Source organism: Triticum urartu, chromosome 6 (assembly GCF_003073215.2).
Source record: "Triticum urartu cultivar G1812 chromosome 6, Tu2.1, whole genome shotgun sequence".
NCBI classification, from domain to species: Eukaryota; Viridiplantae; Streptophyta; class Magnoliopsida; order Poales; family Poaceae; genus Triticum; species Triticum urartu.
Genome location: NC_053027.1, coordinates 128,306,411 through 128,331,902, shown reverse-complemented (window position 1 = coordinate 128,331,902; position 25,492 = coordinate 128,306,411). Strand labels below are relative to the sequence as shown.

Below are 25,492 nucleotides of genomic sequence, written 5' to 3'. Positions count from 1 at the left end.
TGTTCTAATGATGTCTAGATATACTTAGAAGAGCAACAACAACAACAACAACAACAACAACAACAACAACAACAACAACAACAACACAGCCCTGTTTGGATACTCAACTTAGCTAGAGGTTAGAGTTAGTTTCTAGCTCATTACTAACCCTGAACTAACTCCATCCAAAGAGTTGTTTGGATGGTAGGGTTAGATTGACAATAAATGCACTAGAATAACTAGCTCCAATTAGCACCTCTTGGGTTGGATACTAGTTTTTTGGGTGGTTTATAGATGCAACTAGCTCAAACTAGCCCTCTTGTTTAGATATACTTTAGGGCTATTTGAGCCCAAACTAGCTCAAACTAACTGTAACCCGTGGATACATCAGCAGATAATTTGTAAGAATGAACTAAACTCCTTCCGGCCCATAATATAAGATGTTAATTCATCTAATATGTGAGTATATTGGATGTTATAAGATACTCCCTCCATTCCTAAATATTTGTCTTTTTAGAGATTTCAAATGGACTACCACATACGGATGTATATAGACATATCATAAAAGAGTGTTGTACTACATCATTGTGCAATTGTTGTTTAGCTTCTAATATTAACTTGGTGCTTTTAGGTACATATGTCATTGGTAAAGATCCGCTTTTCGAACTTCCTGCGTATGGGGCAATGAGATATCGATGAACGAGCATCAAGTGAGGAAGCTGATAAAGATTGTTAGTAAAATGGGTCCAAAGATGGCAATTAAACTATTTGTTTACACTTTATCCAAGACAACAACGAACTGCCGGATGGTAAGTAAGAACTCTGTAGCCTTTTTTTTACTGCCCATAATGAGTTGTGTTAGATGACAATGTCTGAATCTTTTTTCTTTGTAGTGGTTGCCAAAGCAGTTTACTCAAGATTACCTCTCAAACTACATGATTGGTGGGCATGCAAAGGTTAAAGTATTTCTACCAGAACACGATGATTATCTAGATGTTTTCATGAAGACCGTGAAGGATGGGCGGTCGGCCATCACAAGGGGTTGGACTAGAGTCGTGTGTGCCTTCTGCATGGAGGAGGGCACAATATGGGCATTCCGCTTCACCTTGTTCAGCAACCAGAATATACTTTGCCTCTTTATTTACCGTATTTAATAGTACAAGTATACAACTGTGGTTCATCATTCTTTATTTGGTTCTTATGTAATTATTGAACATATGTACCTATGAATCGAATAATGCATTGGTTGTTTGAACATGATGGATATGAATAAAGCTGTAGCATACATTCAAATTCAAATCCAAACCCGGTACAATTTTGAAAAGCAACAATTAAATTACGGTGAAATTACGCTCTCCAGGTTGTTACGGCACACACGGTTGGTAAAACACAAACGTTTGCGATATGCACCATAATCGGAGACGGTTCACAGAGAGGAAATGTGTGCAAGCATGCACACAGTTGCCATTTGCAAAGCGTGTGCGATGTCAGACAATATCACAAACAGTGCGGGCAAACTAAACGTTTGTGTTAGTTGCCTTATCATACACGATTGACAACCATGAACTGTTTCTAATGAAGTATGCATCGTAAACGTTGCACCACAGAATAACGTTGCGATAGTTGTCGTGTACGACGATGTTACGACGGTCCGGCGTTTAGTAATCATGTCCGACACTCGTACGACGATTAGCTAATCTTCTTAACGGTGAACCGCTTGTGATGGGCCACGCATCATACATGTTCTATAATAGTGAACCGTTTGTGATGGGCCGCACATCATAAGGGTAGCACCATAGAATACCGACTGCGATGGCAATGCGAGCAGAAATGAGTAGGAGTACTGTAGGGGCCCTATCCCCGATGATTTCTGGGTCGTGTGGGAAGGACCCCCCCTATCGCCCACACTCACTTGGCGATGGTTTCAAATGCCGTCACGGAAAGGGGTTTTAAACCATTTGTTTAGGACCAACACGCACCAGTGAATGGCTTCAGGCCAGAACTTCCTTGGAGTCTTGTACTCATCAAGCATCGTTCGTGCCATCTCAATGAGGGTTCTGTTCTTGTGCTCCATGATGCCATTTTGCTGAGGTGTATATGGAGCAGAGAACTCATGTGTGATTCCCAATGTATCAAGATAAGTGTCGAGGTCGATGTTCTTGAATTCTGTGTCGTTATCACTTCTGATGTGCTTGATCTTGATGCCATAGTTGGTCATGGCATGATTGGCGAATCGTGTGAAGACATCCTGCACTTCAGTCTTGTAGAGAATTATGTGCACCCATGTATATCTTGAGTAATCATCAACAATGACGAAAACATAGAGACATGCAGTGGTAGTAAGGGTAGAGTAGTGAGTAGGGCCAAATAAGTCCATGTGAAGCGGCTCGAAGGGACGTGTTGTTGTCATGATTGTCTTCGAGGGATGCTTGGCCTAGTCATCTTTTTGGCTTCTCAGGCACCACATAGATGATCCTTCTTGAACTTGACGACATCGATGCCTATGACATGCTTCTTCTTCACGAGAGTGTGCAAGTTCCTCATGCCCGCATGTTGGGGAACGCAGTATTTCAAAAAAATTCCTACGATCATGCAAGATCTATCTAGGAGATGCATAGCAACGAGAGGGGAGAGTGTGTCCACGTACCCTCATAGACTGAAAGTGGAAGCGTTTAGTAACGTGGTTGATGTAGTCGAACGTCTTCGCGATTCAACCGATCCTAGAACCGAACGTACGGCACCTATGTGTTCAGCACACGTTCAGCACGATGACGTCCCTCGAGCTCTTGATCCAGTTGAGGATGAGGGAGAGTTCTGTTAGCACGACGGCGTGGCGACGGTGATGATGAAGTTACCAGCGCAGGGCTTCACCTAAGCACTACGACGATATGACCGAGGTGTGTAACTATGGAGGGGGGGCACCACACACGGCTAAGACAAGACTTGGTGTGCCTTTGGGGTGCCCCCTCCCACGTATGTAAATGAAGGGGAGCAGGAGGTCGGCCCTAGAGTGGGCGCACCAAGGGGGGGGTCCTACTTGGACTGCCGATCCAAGTAGGATTTGCCCCCCCCCCCCTCCATCCTTTCTACGGAGGGGAAAAAGGGGAAGGAGAGGAGGGGAAGAGGGAAAGGGGGGCCGTGCCCCTCCCCTTCCTATTCGGACTCCACTTGGGGGGCGCCTCCCCCTTGCGGGCTATCCCCTCTTCTCTCCCATGGCCCATAAGGCCCATGATTTCCCCTCTTCACTCGGAACCATTCCGATGTCCGAATGCAACCTTCCAATATATCAAACTTTACCTATCGACCATTTCGAGACTCCTCGTCCTGTCCGTGATCTCATCCGGGGCTCCGAACAATTTCGGTCATCAAATCACATAACTCATAATACAAATCATCATCGAACGTTAAGCATGTGGACCCTACGGGTTTGAGAACTATGTAGACATGACCGAGACACATCTCCGATCAATAACCAATACTGGAACCTGGATGCTCATATTGTCTCCTACATATTCTACGAAGATCTTTATCGGTCAAACCGCATAACAACATACGTTGTTCCCTTTGTCATCGATATGTTACTTGCCCGAGATTCGATCGTCGGTATCATCATACCTAGTTCAATCTCGTTACCGGCATGTCTCTTTACTCGTTCCATAATGCATCATCCTGCAACTAACTCATTAGTCACATTGCTTGCAAGGCTTATAGTGACGTGCATTATCGAGAGGGCCCAGAGATACCTCTCCGATACACGGAGTGACAAATCCTAATCTCGATCTATGCCAACTCAACAAACACCATCGGAGACCCCTGTGGAGCATCTTTATAATCACCCAATTACGTTGTGACGTTTGATAGCACACAAGGTGTTCCTCCGGTATTCAGGAGTTGCAAAATCTCATAGTCAGAGGAACATGTATAAGTCATGAAGAAAGCAATAGCAATAAAACTAAACGATCATTATGCGAAGCTAACAGATGGGTCTTGTCCATCACATCATTCTCTAATGATGTGATCCCGTTCATCAAATGACAACACATGTCTATGGTTAGGAAACTTAACCATCTTTGATTAACCATGTTTGTCTATGTATTCACACATGTACTAAGTTTCCGGTTAATACAATTCTAGCATGAATAATAAACATTTATCATGATATAAGGAAATATAAATAACAACTTTATTATTGCCTCTAGGGCATATTTCCCTCACCGCATGCCCTAGCCTTCGATGCCAGAGCCAGCACTCTGAAGCTCTTGCTAGAAGACATACGGCCAGGTGTGGTCCTGCGGAGAAATCCACCATACACAGATCGTCTTTTCGATACCCTTCGAAGACTAGATATTTGTCAGATTCCATAAGCACAAGGCAACGATATTTTCCAAATATCACAATCATGTTCAGATCACAAAGCATTGAGATAGACATTAAGTTGAAACCAAGGAATTCAACAAGCGTCACTTTATCCATGTGTTGATCCTTTAAGATTGCAACTCTACCTAGGCCCAATACCTTGCTTTTACCAGTGTCAGCAAATGTGATGTGACTTTGGTCAGATGGACGTAGGGTTGAATCCATAAGAAGACTTCGACACCAGTCATGTGGTTAGTGCATCCACTGTCCATGATCCACTCAGTAGCCTTCGGAGTCGTACCCTAAAGTGCAGTTTGGGGGATAGGCTTCACAAGAGAAGTGTGAAGCATAAACATTTGATGAACAAGCATACTATCAAAGTTCAGATCCTTGTTAGGGTAGATAGGATGGTTGTCAAGAAATCCTGGGACGAAATACATAGTAAGACCATTTTGGCATTTTATCTTGCGTCCCACAAGATGTTATAGGTCCCTAGCATAAGCGTCAGAAGCTTTTGATTTTCGACTGGAGACCATTCCCTGCAAAAGAGAGTTAATTCTTCTTAACCACCCACATCCTCAGGGGTGGCTTAGAAGCAATGAGTCTAAGTGTAGCATCTGAGAATTTTTGCTTTGGAGCCCTAGCAAATAGCCTTGCAGGAGGTGAATAATACTCATAAGAATAAGCAGAAGAGTTCTTGGTCTTATGAACATAGCGGTTTGATGAAACACGCTCATATTCATAAGTCTGAGTATGGTTTCCCTGCAAAACATTGGCGTTAGGGTGACCCTGGTGGGTCCTCTGTCTGTATGAAGCCTTTGGACCATATGACGCCTTTGGTCTGGGGTTTGTCTTCTTCCCAGGTGATGTCATGATGGCATTCACAGGAAGCTCTCAAGACAACTTTTGGGCACCCAGATCTTCTTCAGAGGTGGTCCATTCCTGCAGTTAGTACCAATATACCTGGCAAACACTTCACCATTCTGATTCTTAAACAGTTTATAGTTTGCATCAAAGGATTCATCAATGATAATAGGGTTAGCACAAGTGAAGCTAGATAAGGTAGATGGATCCACTGAAGGCCCCTTTGCAGCAACCCATGTGGTTTTGGGGTACTGCTCAGGCTTCCAGTATGAACCATCAACATTCATTTTCCTCTTGAACCCAACACCCTCTTTCCTAGGGTTTCGGTTCAGAATCTGTTTCTTGAGGATATCACATAGTGTCGGATGCCCTTTGAGGCTTTTGCACATCCCTGTTTCAAGCAATGTCTTCAACCTGGCGTTCTCATCAGCAATAGTAGTGATATCCTCATAAGAGGGGTTAGTTACCACATCATCAGTTGAAGATATTGCAACAGTAGCAGTAGTAGAACACTCGGCAACAGAGACAACATTATCACGCTCAAGACATTTTAAACATGGTGGCTCAAAGTCTTCCTGAGTGGAACTAATCTGTTAAGCGCGAAGTGAATCGTTCTCCTTTTGAAGATCTTCATGAGACGCTCTCAGATTCTCAAGTTCTTGCTTTCTTTGAAGATAATAATAGGAAAGCTCCTCATGAGCAGCTGAGAGAGCTTCATGATGACTTTCAAGTTCTTCGTACTTAACATGAAGATTTTTTATGTCTTCAATTAAGGACTGAGTTCGATTCATTTCCGCATCCAGAAGGTCATCGCTTTTGTCTAGCAACTTTTGAATATGTTCCATAGCAGTTTGTTGTTCAGTTGCAATTTTAGCAAGTGTTTTATAGCTAGGTTTGGATTCACATTCAGAGTCATCTTCACTGGATGTTTGGAAGTAAGCATCATGTGAGTTTACCTTAGCACCACATGCCATGAAGCAGTAGGTCGAAGAAGATGGCTCGGTTCGGGAGTCATTGTTTTGAGCGATTCTTTGGATTCGAGGAACCAGGGGTCCTGACATGTTCGATGACCTTCATAAACATCAGAGATCCAGTCCCATATAAGCTTTGCATTGCAGAGATGCATGATGCGCTTGAACTCGTCTCTAGACAGGCAGGAGCATATAACAACCTTCGCATTGATATCCAGAAGAGTATATTTTTGAATATCGTCAGCATGCGCCATCTTGCATAAATCGGTGAGACCAATCTCCGTGATAGTCCAAAGCTCACTGTCCATTGCAAGGAGGCGCTTCCTCATCATAGCCTTCCATCTGGGATAATCGCGACCATAAAAAATGGGGCACGCAACGAAGACCTTGATTATCCCTGCAGCCAACATAGCTAAAACTTCAGGTGGTTAAACCGAATCACACAGAACAAGAGAGCACCTTGCTCTGATACCAATTGAAAGTGCTAGTTATCGACTAGTGGGGAATGAATAGGCGATTTTTATGAAAGTCTTCAAAACACGAGGTCTTTGAAGACAAAAACAGTAGAAAATGAACCTATTGATATGCAGCGGAAGATAGACTACACTAGACAAGCCATAGTCAAGTAAGCAATATAGTGTGAAAGCACGAAGACTGTCAGCAGCTAGGTAGTATGGATCAGGATGGAAGATAGTATGAGGACGAACAGTAAATAGTCTTCACTCAGTGAAGTCAAACAATCAGACAAGCAATCAATGACTTCACAAAGACAAACTGTAAAGTAAAAGGAAGTGGAGGATAGAACCAGTTGCTTGGTGAAGACAAGGATTTGATAGACCAGTTCCAGATTCTGTGACAACTGTACGTCTGGTTAGGGATGCTGAGATTTAACTCAGAAGACCGCATCTTCACCTTATTTCCCTTGAGCTAAGGACAACCGGTCCTCGCCCAATCACTCTGGTAAGTCTTCAAGGTAGACTTCCAAACCTTCACAGACTTCGTTCACCGGCGATCCACAATGACTCTTGGATGCTCAGAACGCGACGCCTAACCGACTGGAGGATTCATAGTCCTCAAGTGTAACAAGTCTTCAGGTCACACGGACAGAAAGACTTCAGTGATGCCTAACACTCTTTGGCTCTCGGTATTTTGGGCTTTGTACTCGCAAGGATCTCTCTCTCTCAAATGCTTCGGAGGTGGGTTGCTCTCAAACGACAAAAGCCGTGCACTAACTCTGAGCAGCCACCAATTTATGGTGTAGGGGTGGGCTATTTATAGCTAGGAGGCAACCCGACCTGATATGTCCGAAATGACCCTGGGTCACTAAGGAACCGACACATGTCCAACGGTCGGATTTCAAACACACGCGGCAGCTTTACTTGGGCTATAAGAAAAGCTGTCTCATCTAGCTCTGGATATGATTTGCACTCATTGTTTTCGCTCGAAGACATAGGATTTTGGTTGAGCATCACATCAGCCACTCTGACTTCGTTCACTTGGACCTCACTTAACAGTACGGTGATTCCAATGACTCCACAAGGAAGAAAACAAAACTAGGAAACAACTATGTCTTCGCACTCCATAGTCTTCAAGTGAATGTCTTCACATGTCATAATCTTCACCGTGAATGTCTTCACGAACCACCATTGTCTTCAATGTCTTCACACATTTTTAGGGGGTCATCTCTGGTAGGTAAACCGAATCAATAAGGGACTACTACCTGTGTTATCCTGCAATTCTCACAAACACATTAGTCCATCAACCAAGTTTATCGTCAATACTCCAAAACCAACTAGGAGTGGCACTAGATGCACTTACACAATGTTGACATGGAGGGCGACTCCGGAAGCCTGGGCGGGTGGGTCGCCGACGAGTCCGAGCTGGTTCCCGCGGTGGTGGCCACGACAAGGGTCGGCTCACAGACGATCCCTAGCATGAGGAGGGTGGCTTGCGCGGCTTTGGCGGCGATGGCCTCCGTGTCCACAACAGCGGCCCGTGCCCGAGCAGCGGTAACAGCGGCTTCTTCTTTTGTCTTGACCCTCCTCCTTGGATTGGCCCGCTTCACTGTCTCGACAGCCCTCTACTCTGGGGTGAGCTCTTTCTTCGGCTTCACCGCGGCCACGACAGAGACGGTCACAACGGGGAGGAGGGTGGCTTCAGCGGGGTGGGTGCGTTGGCCATGTAATTATTTCTAGGACAGAGTTGCTCTTCTGCTTGGGTGATTCGTTTTTTTAGGATAAGTTGCTGCTTTATTTAACTATAAAAAATAGTCTGGGATTTCATGAGAGACCACCTCTAAGATAATGCTGCACCATTAGCCACATCTCACATAATGCTTCCCCTACGCGGCTACGCCACATTTTCCGCTCTTCTTTTCCAGTCAAACACTTCTTAATTTTCATCACTTCTCAAGGGCGCAAAATTGCTCTGACAAGTGGGCCAGCGCAAACGGATCAGATCAAAACGAATCCCAAACACACGCGACGCAGGCCACGCCCACGTGGACGCTCTCCGCCTCCGCCCGTCGCCGCCGGCAGCATGTCCCACGGCGGCGTCTTCCTCGGCGTAGACGTCGGCACTGGGAGCGCTCGCGCAGGCTCGTTACCCTCTTAATCCTTTGAACCAACGCCCCCTCCCTTTTTCTTGACTAGCTTTTACTAGATAGACTTCGTCCGTTTCTTGATTCGCGAGTAGTAATCGAGTGAGCAGGCTAGCACTAGCAGTGCTGCATCTGTGGCGAAGCAACTGTTATATTCTGGGGGAAATTCTATTCCCGTAGGTTTTTTTTTTACTCAAGAGTATCACTAGTTGTCCACTCAGAGTGACGAACTGAATGTTGTTTCCATGGGAGGAGCTGTGCTGTTCATGTAGTTCCCCCTCAATCATTCTCTCGGATGTTATGAAGGGTAATTTAAGATAGGTGTTAACAGAGCATGCTTGACACCGGACATATCAGGCCTTGAGAAAGAAGTTCATTCTTGGCAGGCATGGCAGGTAATTAGGTTGGTGTAATGGTGTTATTAATTCTTAGTTGTCTGTTGATGCAGGAATCTTCGATGAGAAGGGTAAGTTGCTCGGTTCGGCAAGCAGCCCTATACAGATATGGAAAGAGAAAGATTGCATCGAGGTTAGTAACCTCTAATCTGTTCAATGTATTGCATGATTGACAAATGAATCAAGTAACACCTTACTAACTCTGGACGGTGCACACCAGCAATCGTCAACGGATATCTGGCTTGCGGTGTGCACTGCTGTAAAATCTGCGTGCTCGCTTGCAAATGTCGCAGCTGAGGATGTCACTGGCCTTGGATTCGCCGCTACTTGCTCCCTTGGTTTGCCCTCATCTCCATATGAGCTGTTTGAGTTGACTTCTGATTGGGGAATTTTGTGTCTGAAGGTGACTCGGAATTCACCGACCTGATAATAACATAGTGTGTTGCTTGCAGTTGCTGTTGATGCTGATGGTTCCCCTGTTTCGGTTTCTTGGAGCGCTGATGCAAGAAGAAACATCATCGTGTGGATGGACCATAGGGCTGTCGACCAGGCTGATCGAATTAATGCTCGCAATTCACCGGTATTGCAGTACTGTGGTGGGGGCGTATCTCCAGAAATGCAAGCACCAAAGGTGACCCTTCTCTTTTCATGCAATATCATCTGCATCATGATTGTGCTACGTCTTGACTTCTTGATTCATGATTTCTAAAAGAATATGAACATGCTGTTGGAAATGTCAATCATTGTGTTTATTGCCTGATAATGGTAGTCACATTATGTTCCTGGAAATTTCACTTCCCAGTCTTGGAAAATCAGAATTTTATCATTTTGAAACCTGAAAATTGCAATGTTCACTCTTTGCAACTGGAGATGGTTTGAAGAAACTAACAAACGTGGACATTGTTTAGGAAGTCACTAAAGTGATGTTGATTACAGCATGAATATATGTAAGTTTGACCTTTCAAAAATATTTTTTACGAGAAAATTTGTTAAGCAATTAATACCATTTTGTATTGTTTGATGATCTCCCTTGCTAGTATCACATTTTTACTTTAAACATTTTTCAGCTTTTGTGGGTAAAGGAAAATCTGCAAGAGTCCTGGTCTATGGTATATAGGTGGATGGATCTTAGTGACTGGTTAGCATATAGGTGAGTTTTCACTATCTATGTCTGATTTTGCCGTAAGCTATGGATTGACTTTCATAACATGTTTTGCTTTGGTGGTTCATTTTCTAGAGCGACTGGTGATGACACTCGCAGCTTATGCACAACTGTTTGCAAATGGACATATCTTGGACATGCACACATGGACCAGTGGAAGGAATCAGATTCACGTGATATGCAAGCATGTGGATGGGACGATGTCTTTTGGGAGGAAATAGGCTTGGGAGACCTTGTTGAAGGGAATCGTTCAAAAATAGGTTGAACAATTGTTCATTTCCCCCTTCCGGCACTAAACCAACATGTCATTTATGGTTATTGATTTCCTAATTCAACACTACTCTTATGCAACATATAGGACGCAGTGTTGCATTTCCAGGACATCCTCTAGGTTCTGGTTTGACACCTACTTCTGCAAAGGCAAGCAAAAATAATGTTGCTTTTGATTTGAAATAGCTTTGTTTAAGTTGAATTTATAGTAACTGCGTCATTTATAAACTATGTTGTGATCCATTATCTAGGTTCTTTCTATATACTACTCCCTCCGTCCCATAATATAAGACCATTTTGGGACGGAGGGAGTATTTGTGTTAGCTGAAATGCATCTGCTATTAATTTTATGTAATTGCCTGTTTGATGTTGGTTGAATCCCATTCTCAGGAGTTAGGCTTGCTTCCTGGGACACCTGTTGGAACTTCGCTTATTGATGCTCATGCCGGTGGTGTTGGAGTAATGGAAAGTGTGCCAGAGCCAGAATCTAAAGCTGACTGTTAGTGTTGATTCATCTGTATTTTTCCTATGTAAACTACTTTAGAACTTGTATTAATTTATCGGTGAACATTTTGTTTTCAGTATCTGATGAAGAAGCAATCTGCCGCCGCATGGTCTTGGTCTGTGGGACATCCACATGCCACATGGCTGTTTCAAAGAACAAATTATTTATTCCTGGTGTCTGGGGGCCATTTTGGTCTGGTACAGTTGCCCTTGTGTATTTACTTACATATGTTTCTGGCCAGCATCTCTGCTTTATTCCTTGGTTCTCTAGTATCTATCGTGAACCATGTTGGTTGACGCTTATATTGTGATTCAATGTTCAGCGATGATTCCTGAGTATTGGCTCACAGAAGGTGGTCAAAGCGCAACTGGTGCTCTACTTGATTACATTGTCGAAAACCATCCTGCTGCTCCCCTTCTGGCTAATCGTGCTGCTTCTCAGAGTAAGTTTCATGTTTGCTCAAGCAGATTATCTTTTAGCTTGTGCCCTGTAAAAGGCATGTAATTTTCTTCTGAAATTGTTCAGGTGTATCCATATTTGAGTTGTTGAACAAGATATTGCTTTCGATGTCACATGAACAAAATATTCCCTTTCTATCTGCCTTGAGTCAAGATACACATGTCCTTCCAGATTTTCATGGAAATCGGTAAGAAATTCATTAAATTTTTGTGCTTAAACAAGAATTCTAGTTATCTAGGTCCTCGTTTCTTCACAATTTTGCAATGTGACACATAAAGATCTCTTGCTATCAGACCAAATCAAACGGTCTCATTTTCCTGTCCTGAATCTCAACCAGCCATAGTGTAAAATTTATTTCTCTGAAATCTATAGCGACTATTTCACTGTGAAAACCGTATGTGTTTTCTTGACACATTAACTGGATGTATTTTGTCGGCTTCTATGTAATTTGCTTATGTGAGTTTTTTTTTTGCCGTTCCAATTAGATGTATGCAGCTAACAATATGACAACATAACACAATCAGTGAGACAGCTAGCAGTCTCGGTTATTCCTAAGATATTAAATCTTATACCAGAATGGTGAAGTTACAGTCTTATCAGTTGCACACAATTTGTTATTCCCCCCTCAAATGTTTTGGTTAGTGTTTTACCTGACACAAAATGACGCACTCCTGATGCTGCTGACTCTAATGTAAAGCATTCTAATGGTTAGGTCCCCTGTTGCTGATCCAAAATCCAAAGGAGTGATTTGTGGCTTGACACTTGATACAAGTGAAAAACATTTAGCACTTTTGTATCTAGCAACAATTCAGGGTATTGCGTATGGAACTCGTCATATTGTGGAGCATTGCAATGCTCATGGACATAAGGTACTTACTTTCGACCAAGGATTCCGAAGAGAACTTGGTATCCTATAATGTAACATTTATTCCATGTATATTAGATCGACACCCTTCTTGCCTGTGGCGGACTTGCAAAGAACTCCTTGTATATCCAAGAGCATGCAGATATCATCGGTATGTCTCCTTTTCCTGCAGTTACCCTCACTCCTCTTCATCTCCATTCTTCCCCGCTCTGTGAAATTTATTTATTCTTTGCAGGATGTCCAATAATACTTCCTAGAGAGAACGAGTCTGTGCTTTTAGGTGCTTCTGTGCTGGGTGCTGTTGCTGCAAAGAAGTTTTCTGGTATTCACAATGCAATGAAGTCAATGAATGCAGCTGGAAAGGTATGTCCCAATCCCTCCTATTTGAAATATATGGAGTAACTGGCTCCATTTTTTTTTTTGCCGTTGGACAACCTAGAGAACATGTTATATTCGTAAATTTTTATTTGCACACATTTTTAATTAGAATCTTCCATTTTTCATTTGCTGTTTCTAAACCAAAAGTATTATTTTTTGTAGGTCGTGCATCCATCTTCGGAACCCAGGGTGAAGAAATACCACGATGCCAAATATCAGATATTCAGATCCCTGTATGAGCAACAGCTCTCTTATCGCTCAACCATGGCTCAAGCATTGCAGTAGGGTTACTTGACCACTGAGCTGGGTACTTCACTCTTGGTTCTGAATACCCCAGATCTGTTGCCATGTTTCCTTGCATTATTTACATGTAAAGAAATTACATTCCGTTATGGAAGCAGTGATACAATAATGTCTATGAGTCACCAAAAGTATATAAAATGATCCTTTGTGGTGGAATGGTAATTATCTACCACAAAGTTTCTGTGAAAATTCGATGCTCTGTTTCGATTTCAATTGTTGAAATTATATCTCAAATTTCTCTTGACAGAAAAGAGATATTGTATCGATTAACCAGGGTAGCATTACAATCTTCGAGAACCAAGAGCTCATTACAGGGAGGGGGCTGCCATCGAAACTGCCTAGCTGTAAAATCTCTTGGCAGGGGTCGTGCTACCTCGGCTGTTTTGCTCTCTTGACAGAATTAATCACCCTTTACTCAGACTTGGTTGGTCTCCAAACCAGATGAGGTGCCATGCTGCTGCACCCGCCCGGTCAGCAATCTGCACAGGCTTGTGCAGAACTGCATGTATTAACAATGCAATAGAATTGCATTGATCATCAGTAAACTGTGCATCATGTTTCCTCGAGATAAGATCAGAATGGAATGGAACAAACAGTATTCATATTGACATGTTGACATACCTCTTTGTATGCTCTCAGATCACCGCTGGACTTGGACACTTCGACGACGCAGTGTGCTGGTGTTACCTGGATCACCTGCACTTTTCAGATAAGCAAAATTAGATAGATGACACCGCGACTGTCATTTTTTGAAAAAAGGCCACTTGTAGTGAGGCTAACATTCCAGATCCCACATGTCAGTGGCGCATCCAGTGGCATTCATCAAATTGCAAATTGTTTGGTATTGCTATCTCCAGTGGTATATGAGAATATGTGGCACAACACTTCACCTCGGCCGAGAGCGTAAGATCAAGCATGCTTCGTGATAGCAATCTGATGTCCTGAAGCTTTACCTGTGCCACAATTGAAATCCCAGGATCAAAACTTGACCTGTGATTTCTCAAGATCATTCAAGATGCTGAATTCAAATATTGCCAAGCTCTGGCTAATTACCATGGAGCTGCCCATTCTCCTCGCTGACAAGCTCACATCCCTGGCTGCAGCTGTGATTATCCCCAGTGTTTCCTGCACCGAATGCGGCGAGCCGAGCTTTGTTTTCTGGTCAATGGTGATCATGCATCATCAGCCAAGTCAGCCACCGGAAAAATTTAGGCACAAGCTAGACCCATTTGTTGATGTAGGTCAAATACATATGGAACAATGTTGACAGGATATGGTCAGTGACCTGCTCCTGGAAGAGTCCTGACAAGTCGAGATCTCTGCAGGTCGCTATCAACCGGAACGCGTTGATGAACTGCTCAGGCTCTGGATTCGCTCCCCCGGCTTCTCTTACCTAGACAAAAGGCAAGTCCTGGCAACTGAAGGTAGGAAATGACTGGTGCAGAGTGAAGGAAATTAATATGTGGGTATGTGTTCCAGAGCTGTGTTTAGTACTCTTACCTCTGTGCTGTGACTGCCATCACTATCTGTGCCAGCCTCATCAAGATCAACACAATCATCACCATCATCACTCCCAGTTCTCCTTACTGATGGATTGTAGCCCTCTTGGAACCACTCGTCATCGAAGATATCATTTATCTTCGCTCTCTACATCACAATTGTCAGATGACCATGCTAGTAATTGTTAACATGAGTTGGTCTAATGTTTCTAATCGGATTACCGTTATAGGAGACGGATCCAGTATCCTCAAGATGATCTTCTTCTGAGGCAGCGTGATCCATTGCGGTAATGCATACTGTGCCCGAGATATCTTTGCGACGATAGTTGTCAGTTGAAACCTCGCATCAGCAAGGTGTAACGAAGCAAAAGGCATCATCAGACACTAGGATGTTTATGCTTACCCTTCTGTACAAGTGTATCAAGCTGCAGTCCTGGAATGGCAGATAACCAGCAAGGAGTTCAAACAGGATCACACCGCATGACCAGATGTCCGCGGCCGCCCCATCGTAAGTCTTGTGCTGAATCACCTATCCGAGCATCAAAATTTAGAAGTTGGCAATGCAAAATACTGAAACTTTGTGTAGTTAGGCCATGCCAAGCTCTTATTTTTGCTGGAGCGCTATGATCTTTCAAGTACCTCAGGAGCGACGTAGCACGGAGAGCCGCAAGATGTGGATAGCAACTGCCCTGGCTGGAAGAAAGTCAGATGCAAAGTTTTGGAGTTGATCAATCTGAATCATTGAAAACTGAAATGAGATGAGCTCACAGCCTTTGCAAGTTCTTACTACCTTCCGTAGCACGCTGAGGCCAAAATCAGATACCTTGAGATTGCCCTGATTATCTAGCAACAAGTTTTCAGGCTGTTGACACTCTCAAAAGCAGAATAACTCAGTGATGTGGCAACCATAAATGAACGATGATCGAGGAAGAATGCAAATCAGTTTGCATCATCGGGGATGAAAAGAGTTATATGCAAACATGCAATTAGCTAGGAGAGAATGAGAATATATTGACCTTGAGATCCCTGTGAAAGACGCCTCTCCGGTGGCAATAGTCCACAGCATCAATCAGCTGGTAGAAGTACTTCTTCGCTTCCCTCTCGTCCAGTCTCTTGAGGTAACTCTTAAACAGAAAATTCAGGAACCATAAGAAAAAACCACCTGGACAATAACCAAGAACTGTTGCTTGATGAAGATGTCTGTCTTACTAGCTTGTCGGAGAGCTGCCCTCCCGGGACATACTCCATCACCAGACATATCTTCGTCTTCGTCGCGATCACCTGCGCAAATGTAACCGCGGTGAGGCGCGAAAGAGGGTTCGATTCTGCCAAAGTCCTGATGCTAGATGCTTGGGCAACCAGAAGGATGGAATGGTGAAAGGAGTTTGAGCAACTACCTCGTGTATCTTGACTATGTTGGGGTGGTTGAGAAGCCTCATCGCGCTGATCTCTCTCTTCACCTTCAAAGGCCAAGCAAAGAGGCCGTCACGGAATGCTCCGCTCCATGGACGGCGGAGTATTGTTCACAGAAATAACAGCCGGACAGGACATATAGGTACCTGGTACATGAGGTTGTTCCTGAGCACCGTGCTCCTGTCGATGACCTTGACGGCGACGCAGCCGCCGGTCTCGGCGTCGACGGCGAGCCGGACCTTGGCGAAGGCGCCCTCGCCGATGGTCCGGCCGACCCTGTACTTGCCAATGCTCTCCGCCAGCACCATCTTGCTCGTACCGAGCAGCAGTCCTTGATCAAGCAGTGGCTGGACGGGAATGTGCGCTTGTCTGTGGTGGTAGTGTACGACGGATGGCACCGTGAAACGGAGATGGGATGAAAGGGGGAAGGTGGTTGGGGGTTTGGGGAGAAAGTAGCCGTGGCAACGTGATTTCCGGGCGCAACTGCCGGTCGCCGTCTGGCCGTCTGCCCTCCCGTCAACGGCGTGCACCACGGCCCGGTAAAAAGGAGAGGCCCTGTGTGTCTCCCGCTCGTCGACGGCGTACATGGTCGGCCGGCCTCTGGTCATGGAATGGAAGATGCAAGTATAGTGTGTGTGCGTGCCACGTGCGCTATTGAATCCCCACGCAAAATAATAACGAGCAGAATTATTATTATTATTACTGCTGCAGTTAATTATTATTATTATTATTATTATTATTATTAGTATTATTATTATTATTATAGGCGTTGTCGATGTCGATCCCGTGCAGCAAGCCCATCTCATGCTGGAGACGATGGCGCCCAAGTAGCACCTTGTTGGTCATGGTGAGCACGCCGATGTGGTGCAGTGTAGTAGCTATGAGCATTGCCCGAGTAGACATGGATGTGCTCTCCATGCCCCTCCTCAAGGTGGCGTTGGCCCTGTTGTTCGGGGAGTTGTCGATGTCGATCCCGTGCAACAAGCCTATCTCGACGAAGTTCCTTGATGAGGGAGTCGATTCTCTAGTCAAAGTTGGTCTCCACGGTCGATATGCGTCTCTTCACCTTGTTCAACACATACTCTTGTGTAACCTCCAAAGCCAACACATAGGTGGGCTGCAAGATTGGATCATACTCACTCCATTCCAAAATATAGTGCGCCTGCGCTTCCCGAGGTCGAACTTTGACCATAAATTTAACGAACGAGACCGACTGTGACGGGAGAAAAAGTTACATAATTAAAAACTTCTTTCGAATACTAATTCACATATATAACTTTTGCTCCCGCCGCAATCGGTCTTGATAGTTAAATTTACGGTCAAAGTTGAAGCACGGGGATAGAGGAAGCACTACATTATGGAATGGAGGGAGTACATATGAAGTGGTAGTTTCTCCTCCATGAGGCGCCCACTTCCATGCACACCGTCAACACTGTTGGACCTCCTTGAACTCATTGAAGCTTCTCAAGGACAAAATCCGCAAGAGAAAAAATAGTATCGTGATCAACGTATAGCTCTGATACCAAGATAATGCGGGCGCCGCTGAGATGATCTTTCACGGTTCCAAAGAACCCATAAGGAGCAACAACTATTTCCCTCAAGTGGCAAAGAACAAGAGAAAACACTCGCTTGATTTACAAAGGCGCAACCCAAACCATGAAACTTGCGAACCTATATAGAATCACAAGAGGGAATTACAAGGATCCCTTCAATCCATACACAAAGCTAACACCTCAAGGATACTAGTGCTCACAGCACAACACAACCTAACCGGCTATCTACAAGCATAAACTTAGATATTCCATGTCCCGTGCACATGAAACAGCTAGGGAGTACTTATACTAGAAGTACCTACTAGTTAGGTGTGACAACAACAACAAAATGAAGGGTAAATTCGTGAGCTCCAAGCTATAGCAGGAACAAACTTATTGGGCCTCACGCTATAATCAATTCATGCACAATTTGCATGGGAACTTGCACAACTTTTGACTCATGATCTCAAATAGTGCACCTTTTTTTTGAATGAAAGCCGACAATCTTTTCTAGCCTCTAAAACATGCTAGACCCTTCTAGAATTAATTAGGTTTAGGTGTGGGAAGCTGTAGCTGGAAATTTGATGTGTCATTTCTCCCAAAATAGACACTGGAAGCTTCCCAACTAAGATAATGGTCTTGTCCATGTCTTTCTTTGGCTGTTCTAATGGTTTAATATTTGTGCTATCATGAACCTCATCCGTTGATGCCTTGGTCATGATCTGGTTCACATCACTCCCAGTATTGCGTCTACTATCGTCGGTGAGTGTGTGGAGCTGTGTCTCCGACGGATCTGTCCTTGGTGGGTTTGTTTGGATCTGGTCGTAGTTCACCTACATTGGTGTGTCTTCAGGTTGGATATTTTGATCTACACTACTCTTCAACGGCAACGTTTGTTGTTCTGATGCGCTGGTCCTACGGGGCCTTAGCACAACGACTTTCCGACTGTCTACTACAACAAGTTTTGTTAGACTTCAGCAAGGAGGGCAATGATGCCGGATCGTCTTCGGCTTACTTCAGTGCTTGTAGTCGTCGCTAAATGGTCTACGAATTTGAATGTATTTTTTTATTTATGATGTTCATTATACTGTCATGGTTGAATATGAATAGATCGAAAGTTTTTCTAAAAAAAGGGTTTCTACATATAGTCCCAAAAGTAAATTTACATATTTCAAAATCATCTGCTCTCGCATTTACCTCCCTGACCAGCGTAACATTTGTTCCTCCCGTTTGTGAGTGGATGTCCTTTACCACTGAGCTGCTATCTGAAAAGATAATAGATAATGAGTGCACCATCACATTACTAGCAAGTGATTGTGCTCGTAAGTAATAACTTCCCGTCATGCCCCGGTTAATATTTTTTCTTTTTGAGAAACACATGTAACTTTAGGAAGGCCCCACGGTTTTTGGGGGTGGTTTTTCCTGGGTCTTTTAGACGGGTTTCTGGTGGTTTTTTCTTTTTCTTTTTTGTTTCTTTTTTCGTTTCCCTTTTTTCCTTTTTTTTGTTTTCTTTCCTCTTTTCTCCTTTTTGTTTTATTTTTCTCCATCTTTTTGTTTTCATTTTTTGTGTTTTCTTTTAAATCTGTAAACATTTTAAAATTCATTCTCATTTTTTAAATGCATGAACTTTTCATATTTTGTGAAGCTTTTTCCAAACCTATGAATTTTTTCAAATCTATGAACTTTTTTTAAATGGTGAAATACGCTAACCTTTTCAAATCCGTAATTATTTTCAAATCTATAAACTTTTCTCAAATCCATAAACCGTTTAAAACAAGTTTTGTTAGACTTCAGCAAGGAGGGCAATGATGCCGGATCGCCTTCGGTTTGCTTCAGTGCTTGTAGTCGTCGTTAGATGGTCTACGAATCTGGATATTTATTATTATTATTTATGATATTCATTATACTGTCATGGTTGAATATGAATAGATCGAAAGTTTTTCTAAAAAAAAGGTTTCTACATATAGTCCCAAAAGTAAATTTACATATTTCAAAATCATCTGCTCTCGCATTTACCTCCCTGACCAGCGTAACATTTGTTCCTCCCGTTTGTGAGTGGATGTCCTTTACCACTGAGCTGCTATCTGAAAAGATAATAGATAATGAGTGCACCATCACATCACTAGCAAGTGATTGTGCTCGTAAGTAATAACTTCCCGTCATGCCCCGGTTAATATTTTTTTCTTTTTGAGAAACACATGTAACTTTAGGAAGGTCCCACGGTTTTGGGGGGTGGTTTTTCCTGGGTCTTTTAGACAGGTTTCTGGTGGTTTTTTCTTTTTCTTTTTCGTTTCTTTTTTCGCTTCCCTTTTTTCCCTTTTTTTGTTTTCTTTCCTCTTTTCTCCTTTTTGTTTTATTTTTCTCCATCTTTTTGTTTTCATTTTTTGTGTTTTCTTTTAAATCTGTAAACATTTTAAAATTCATTCTCATTTTTCAAATGCGTGAACTTTTCATATTTTGTGAAGCTTTTTCCAAACCTATGATTTTTTCCAAATCTATGAACTTTTTTTAAATGGTGAAATACGCTAACCTTTTCAAATCCGCAATTATTTTCAAATCTATAAACTTTTCTCAAATCCATAAACCGTTTAAAATTGTTCATGGACTCTTTACACACATTGAAATATGTGAAAATTTCAAATCCATGAACCTTTTCATATCAGTGAACATTTTCAAATCCATGAACTTTTAAAAAAAGCAGCAAACATTTTTAAAAATACATGACATTTTTTAATATTCACAAAAAAAATCACATATGTGATCTTCTTCAAAATCTGAAACATTTTTCTGAATGCACGAAGGTTTTTGAATCCATGAAGTTTTTAAAAACTCGTGAACATTTCTTATAAATCCCGAGACTTTTTTCGAATCTAAGTGGTGAAAGAACATGCGGTGCCCCCATGTTTAGTTTTGGTAATTGATGGCAATCTCTAAGGACTAATGGTTGATGTCGGTGTCAAAACCGGCGGATCTCGGGTAGGGGGTCCCGAACTGTGCGTCTAAGGTTGATGGTAACACGAGACAGGGGACACGCAGTTTTACCCAGGTTCGGGCCCTCTTGATGGAGGTAATACCCTACGTCCTGCTTTATTGATATTGATGAGTATGGGGGTTACAAGAGTTGATCTATCATGAGATCATAATAGCTAAACCCTAGAAGTCTAGCCTGTCAGATTATGATTGCCCCTACGGACTAAACCCTCCAGTTTATATAGACACCGGAGGGGCCTAGGCTTGTACAAAGTAGGTTACATAGAGAGGAAATAGTACATCCGGCCGCCCAACTTGCCTTACAGGCAAAGGAGAGTCATATCCAGACACGGGAGGAAGTCTTCTATATTGTATCTTCATAGCCCAATAGTCCGGCCCATACCACACATGTCGGACGCCCGAGGACCCCTTAATCCAGGACTCCCTCAGTAGCCCCCGAACCAGGCTTCAATGACGAGGTGACCGGCGCGCAGATTGTCTTCGGCATTGCAAGGCGGGTTCCTCCTTCGATCACTTCAAAGTACCTGACTTGAAGAGTTGTATTCGGTCCTCCATTTAATGTCGCACCCATCGGTTTCTGTGCCTCCACACCTTCTACTTCCACGTGTCGAGCGAATGCGAGAGGTCGGGGTGTTTTTTGCACAGCCCCCTTCCGGCCACATAAGAAAGGCCTCAGTTTAAAGGGATTGGATCTCGGATCCATTCCACACCCAGCAGAAAATCCTCAAAGTCTTTGCCAGAGGAAACCATTCGACAGGCCAGCGTCCCTAGTTCCTCCTCCCACCCTCACAGCTCCGAAAAAGGCGATTGGGAGAGATGCTTTGTATCCCATGAGCAGTTGGTTAAGCTCCAAACACAGGGATTCCTCCTCCCCCCCCCCCCCCCCCCCCCCCGCGGATCTGGTCCCTGTTCGAGCAGGATTGACCTCCTTCACAGGCGAAGTTCTGGCAGAAAATTTCCCCAATCCAACCAGGGGCGAATGGGTGTGCTTCGTATCTTATTTGTTGAGAGGCGTCGGGTTTCCAATCCACCCTTTCCTACGCGGACTCCTGGAGTATTCCGGCCTCCAACTACACAACCTCACGCTGGCCTCTATCCTGCACATCGCGGGTTTTGTTGCCCCTGTGCAAGCTTTTCCTGGGCTGTGAAGCCCACTTTGATCTGTGGAGGAAGCTATTCTGCCTCGTCCCTCGCAACCGATAAGGGTCGATATTCGAGGTGGGCGGCGCCGAAGTATGGCGCATAGCTGGGACCGGATACCTGTCCGGCACGCCGAAGAAGGCGCCCGAAGAATGGACCTCAGAATGGTTTTATATTGAGGACGTCGCTCTCCCCGACCCAGTTCGAATGGGCCTTCCCGAATTTTTGAATGCTCCGCTGAAGAAACATCACAGCTGGCGCCCTCGGAGCCTCGAGGAGGAAGATAGCGCGGAAGTCCGTCAATTAATGGGCAAGATAAAGACACTTGCCCAGTCCGGATTATCAATAATCAAGGTGATGGCGACTTCCATAGTGCGGGGGGTTCAACCACTCCAATACTGAGGGCTTCCCATGTGGCACTATAATGGGGAGGACGACGCCTCACGCTGCGGTCGGAAGGGTCTGGACACCCCCGCCGCTTTTGTCAAAATATTGGCCGAACTGTACAAAGGAGAGGAAGAGGAGTTCGCTCGTCTTAAACGCCGAGATGGATTTTTCATGTACAACCTCTGAGCTGGGTAAGCTCTAATCCCACCACTTTACTCAATCTTCTCCCTGAATCACTTTTAATGGACATTAACCCATCTATTTATAACAGGAATGGTGGAAGGTTACCGAGGGGATCCATAACCCCGCCCCACAGCCAGAGGATCACAATCGGGACCTTGACCCCGGATTCGAAAAGGATCCGGACATATTTGTGGAGCTCGAGAAGGGAGTATTCTACCAGGCGAGCTATGATGGCACAGTTGTGCCAATCGTAGCCGACTATCCCGACCTCCTTCCTGCCTCACATGTAAGTAACCAAGAGATACCTTCTTCGAAAGAGCTTCCTCATTACGTCTCACCACCGCACTATTTCGTGCTGCGAAGGGGAGGCGCTCGACGCCATAAAGTGCACCAGAGGCATCTCCAGGGAGAGCGGTGCCCGCGCCAAGCACGTCTTCAAAGAGAAAGGCGAACGACAATACGGAAGAACCTTCATTAAAGAGGTATGGCTTTCTTTTTAAATATGCCTCCTGGTCGTCACATCAAAATGTGATATTATCCGCTGCGTTTTATCAGGAAGAGCGTCCGCCAGACTATGTTCGGGGATCTGGCCAGTCGTGCCTCCACTAGTCAGGTTCCAGACCCTGCCCTAAGGACGGGGGCTGACACGGGAGTGGTGCCGGACTGTCCTCCCGCAGAGGATTCGGATGATATGTCCGTCACGAACTCTGAAGTGGAGAGCGCCATGAGTCATCGGCGCCGGAGGGCCGCTCTCTATGACCCCGGCTTTTCAAAAGAGGCATTCAATGCCTTCAGCTCGGCCGATGCATACATCCGAGCTGCTCGGGATGGACTTGCCAGAGCCACGGACGAGCATCTAAAAGATATGCGGATAAGTGTAGATTTGATAATCATATACCACTAGCCCTCGAGACTTGAAGCAGTTGATACAACTGATTTAAGGATCATTGTATAATCAGTCACTTACGGAGAAGAATAGCCTGCTTTCTCAAGAGCTGGAAAAGTGTCAGACCCAGCTAATTGCGGCTACCGCCGAATTGGAGAAATCCAAGGAGGCATCGCCTGTTAATGTTTCTCTCTATCAGAAAAAGTATAATCATATACCAGTAATATTAATACGGTTGTGTTTCCGTTGACAGAACCAGTAGGGCAACTGAGAGAGAAACTGAAGGTCGCCCAGGCTGGTGAACAAGAGGCCAAAAGGCAACATGCGGCGGGTGAACGTGTGCTGACATGAGTCAGGGATGAAAAGAACAAGCTGCAGGATTCCAATATCCGGCTGGGCGAAGAACTAAATGTTGGAAATATGCCCTAGAGGCAATAATAAAATGGTTATTATTATATTTCCTTGTTGATGATAATTGTCTATTGTTCATGCTATAACTGTGTTATCTGGAAATCGTAATACATGTGTGAATACATAGACCACAACATGTTCCTAGTAAGCCTCTAGTTGACTAGCTCGTTGATCAATAGATGGTTACGGTTTCCTGACCATGGACATTGGATGTCGTTGATAACGGGATCACATCATTAGAAGAATGATGTGATGGACAAGACCCAATCCTAAGCATAGCACAAGATCGTGTAGTTCGTCTGCTAAAGCTTTTCTAATGTCAAGTATCATTTCCTTAGACCATGAGATTGTGCAACTCCCAGATGCCGTAGGAATACTTTGGGTGTGCCAAACGTCACAACGTAACTGGGTGGCTATAAAGGCACACTATGGGTATCTCTGAAAGTGTCTGTTGAGTTGGGACGAATCGAGACTGGGATTTGTCACTCCGTGTGACAGAGAGGTATCTCTAGGCCCACTCGGTAAGACATCATCATAATGAGCTCAATGTGATCAAGGAGTTGATCACGGGATGATGTGTTACAGAACGAGTAAAGAGACTTGCCGGTAACGAGATTGAACAAGGTATAGGGAAACCGACGATCGAATCTCGAGCAAGTATCATACCGGTAGACAAAGGGAATTGTATACGGGATTGATTGAATTCCAGACATCGTGGTTCATCCGATGAGATCATCGTGGAACATGTGGAAACCAACATGGGTATCCAGATCCCACTGTTGGTTATTGGCCGGAGAGATGTCTCGTTCATGTCTACATGATTCCCGAACCTGTAGGGTCTACACACTTAAGGTTCAGTGACGCTAGAGTTGTTATGGGAAATAGTATGCAGTTACCAAATGTTGTTCGGAGTCCCGGATGAGATCCCGGACATCACGAGGAGTTTCAGAATGGTCTGTAGGTGAAGATTTATATATGGGAAGTCATCATACGGTCACCGGAAGTGTTCGGGGGTTTATCGGTATTGTGCCGGGACCACCGAAGGGGTTTCGGGGGTCCACCGGGAGGGTCTACCTGCCCCAGAGGGCCCTATGGGCTATATGTGGAAGGAAACCAGCCCCTAAGTGGGTTGGGCGCCATCCCCCCTAGGGCCCATGCGCCTAGGGTTGGGGGGGGGGGCTAAAGGGGGCGCCCCCCTTGGCTTGGGGGGCGAGCCCCCTCCCCTTGGCCTCCCCCCTCTAGATCTCATCTAGAGGGGACGGCCCCCTTCCCCCTTCGCCCTATAAATAGAGGGGTGGAGGGAGGGCAGCAGCACCACATCCAAGGCGCGGCCCTCCCCTCTCCAACACCCCCTCCTCCTCCGTTGAGCTTGGCGAAGCCCTGCCGAAGAACTGCAAGCTCCACCACCACGACGTCGTGCTGCCGGAGCTCTTCCCCAACTTCTCCTTCCCCCTTGCTGGATCAAGGAGGAGACGTCCTCGGGCTGTACGTGTGTTGAACGCGGAGGCGCCGTTGTTCGGCGCTTAGATCAGAATCAACCGCGATCTGAATCGCTGCGAGTACGACTCCTTCATCCGCGTTCTTGTAATGCTTCCGCATCACGATCTTCAAGGGTATGAAGATGCACTCCCCTCTCTCTCATTATGGTCTCTCCATAGATTGATCTTGGTGATGCGTAGAAAATTTTAATTTCTGCAACGATCCCCAACAGTGGCATCATGAGCTAGGTCTATGCGTAGTTTCTATGCACGAGTAGAACTGAAGTTGTTGTGGGCGTCGATTTTGTCAATTTACTTGCCGTTACTAGTCTTATCTTGATTCGGCGGCATCGTGGGATGAAGCGGCCCGGACCGACCTTACACGTACGCTTATGTGAGACAGGTTCCACCGACTGACATGCACTAGTTGCATAAGGTGGCTAGCGGGTGTCTGTCTCTCCCACTT

General features: G+C 44.7%; 2 protein-coding genes across 4 annotated transcripts; one reads left to right on the top strand and one right to left on the bottom strand.

Annotated features, from left to right (window-relative positions):
• Positions 1-8,539: 8,539 nt before the first annotated feature.
• On the top strand, positions 8,540-13,295 carry LOC125517171 (FGGY carbohydrate kinase domain-containing protein). Its single transcript, XM_048682358.1, has 15 exons — positions 8,540-8,766; positions 9,218-9,297; positions 9,385-9,502; positions 9,617-9,795; positions 10,232-10,314; positions 10,402-10,586; positions 10,685-10,746; positions 10,987-11,095; positions 11,179-11,298; positions 11,424-11,543; positions 11,627-11,747; positions 12,273-12,429; positions 12,504-12,576; positions 12,661-12,788; positions 12,966-13,295. The coding sequence occupies exons 1-15, from the start codon at positions 8,709-8,711 to the stop codon at positions 13,086-13,088; spliced, it is 1,716 nt and encodes a 571-aa protein (XP_048538315.1). The 5' UTR covers positions 8,540-8,708; the 3' UTR covers positions 13,089-13,295.
• Positions 13,144-16,641, bottom strand: LOC125517173 (CBL-interacting serine/threonine-protein kinase 21). 3 transcript variants are annotated; one of them, XR_007287441.1, is made up of 14 exons: positions 16,165-16,641; positions 16,003-16,065; positions 15,815-15,886; positions 15,622-15,729; positions 15,396-15,467; positions 15,245-15,298; positions 15,009-15,134; positions 14,828-14,917; positions 14,607-14,753; positions 14,392-14,499; positions 14,160-14,264; positions 13,887-14,059; positions 13,728-13,802; positions 13,144-13,605 (listed from the first exon to the last, which is right to left on the bottom strand). XR_007287441.1 is itself a non-coding variant. In XM_048682360.1 (14 exons), exons 1-14 carry the CDS (start codon positions 16,624-16,626, stop codon positions 13,522-13,524), a joined length of 1,602 nt encoding a protein of 533 aa, XP_048538317.1. In that variant the 5' UTR covers positions 16,627-16,636; the 3' UTR covers positions 13,144-13,521. The 3 variants fall into 3 exon arrangements, 2 of the variants coding, with proteins under 2 accessions (XP_048538317.1, XP_048538316.1); XM_048682360.1 differs by having other exon boundaries at positions 13,997-14,059; positions 15,396-15,440; positions 16,165-16,636; XM_048682359.1 differs by having other exon boundaries at positions 13,997-14,059; positions 16,165-16,635.
• Positions 16,642-25,492: the final 8,851 nt, after the last annotated feature.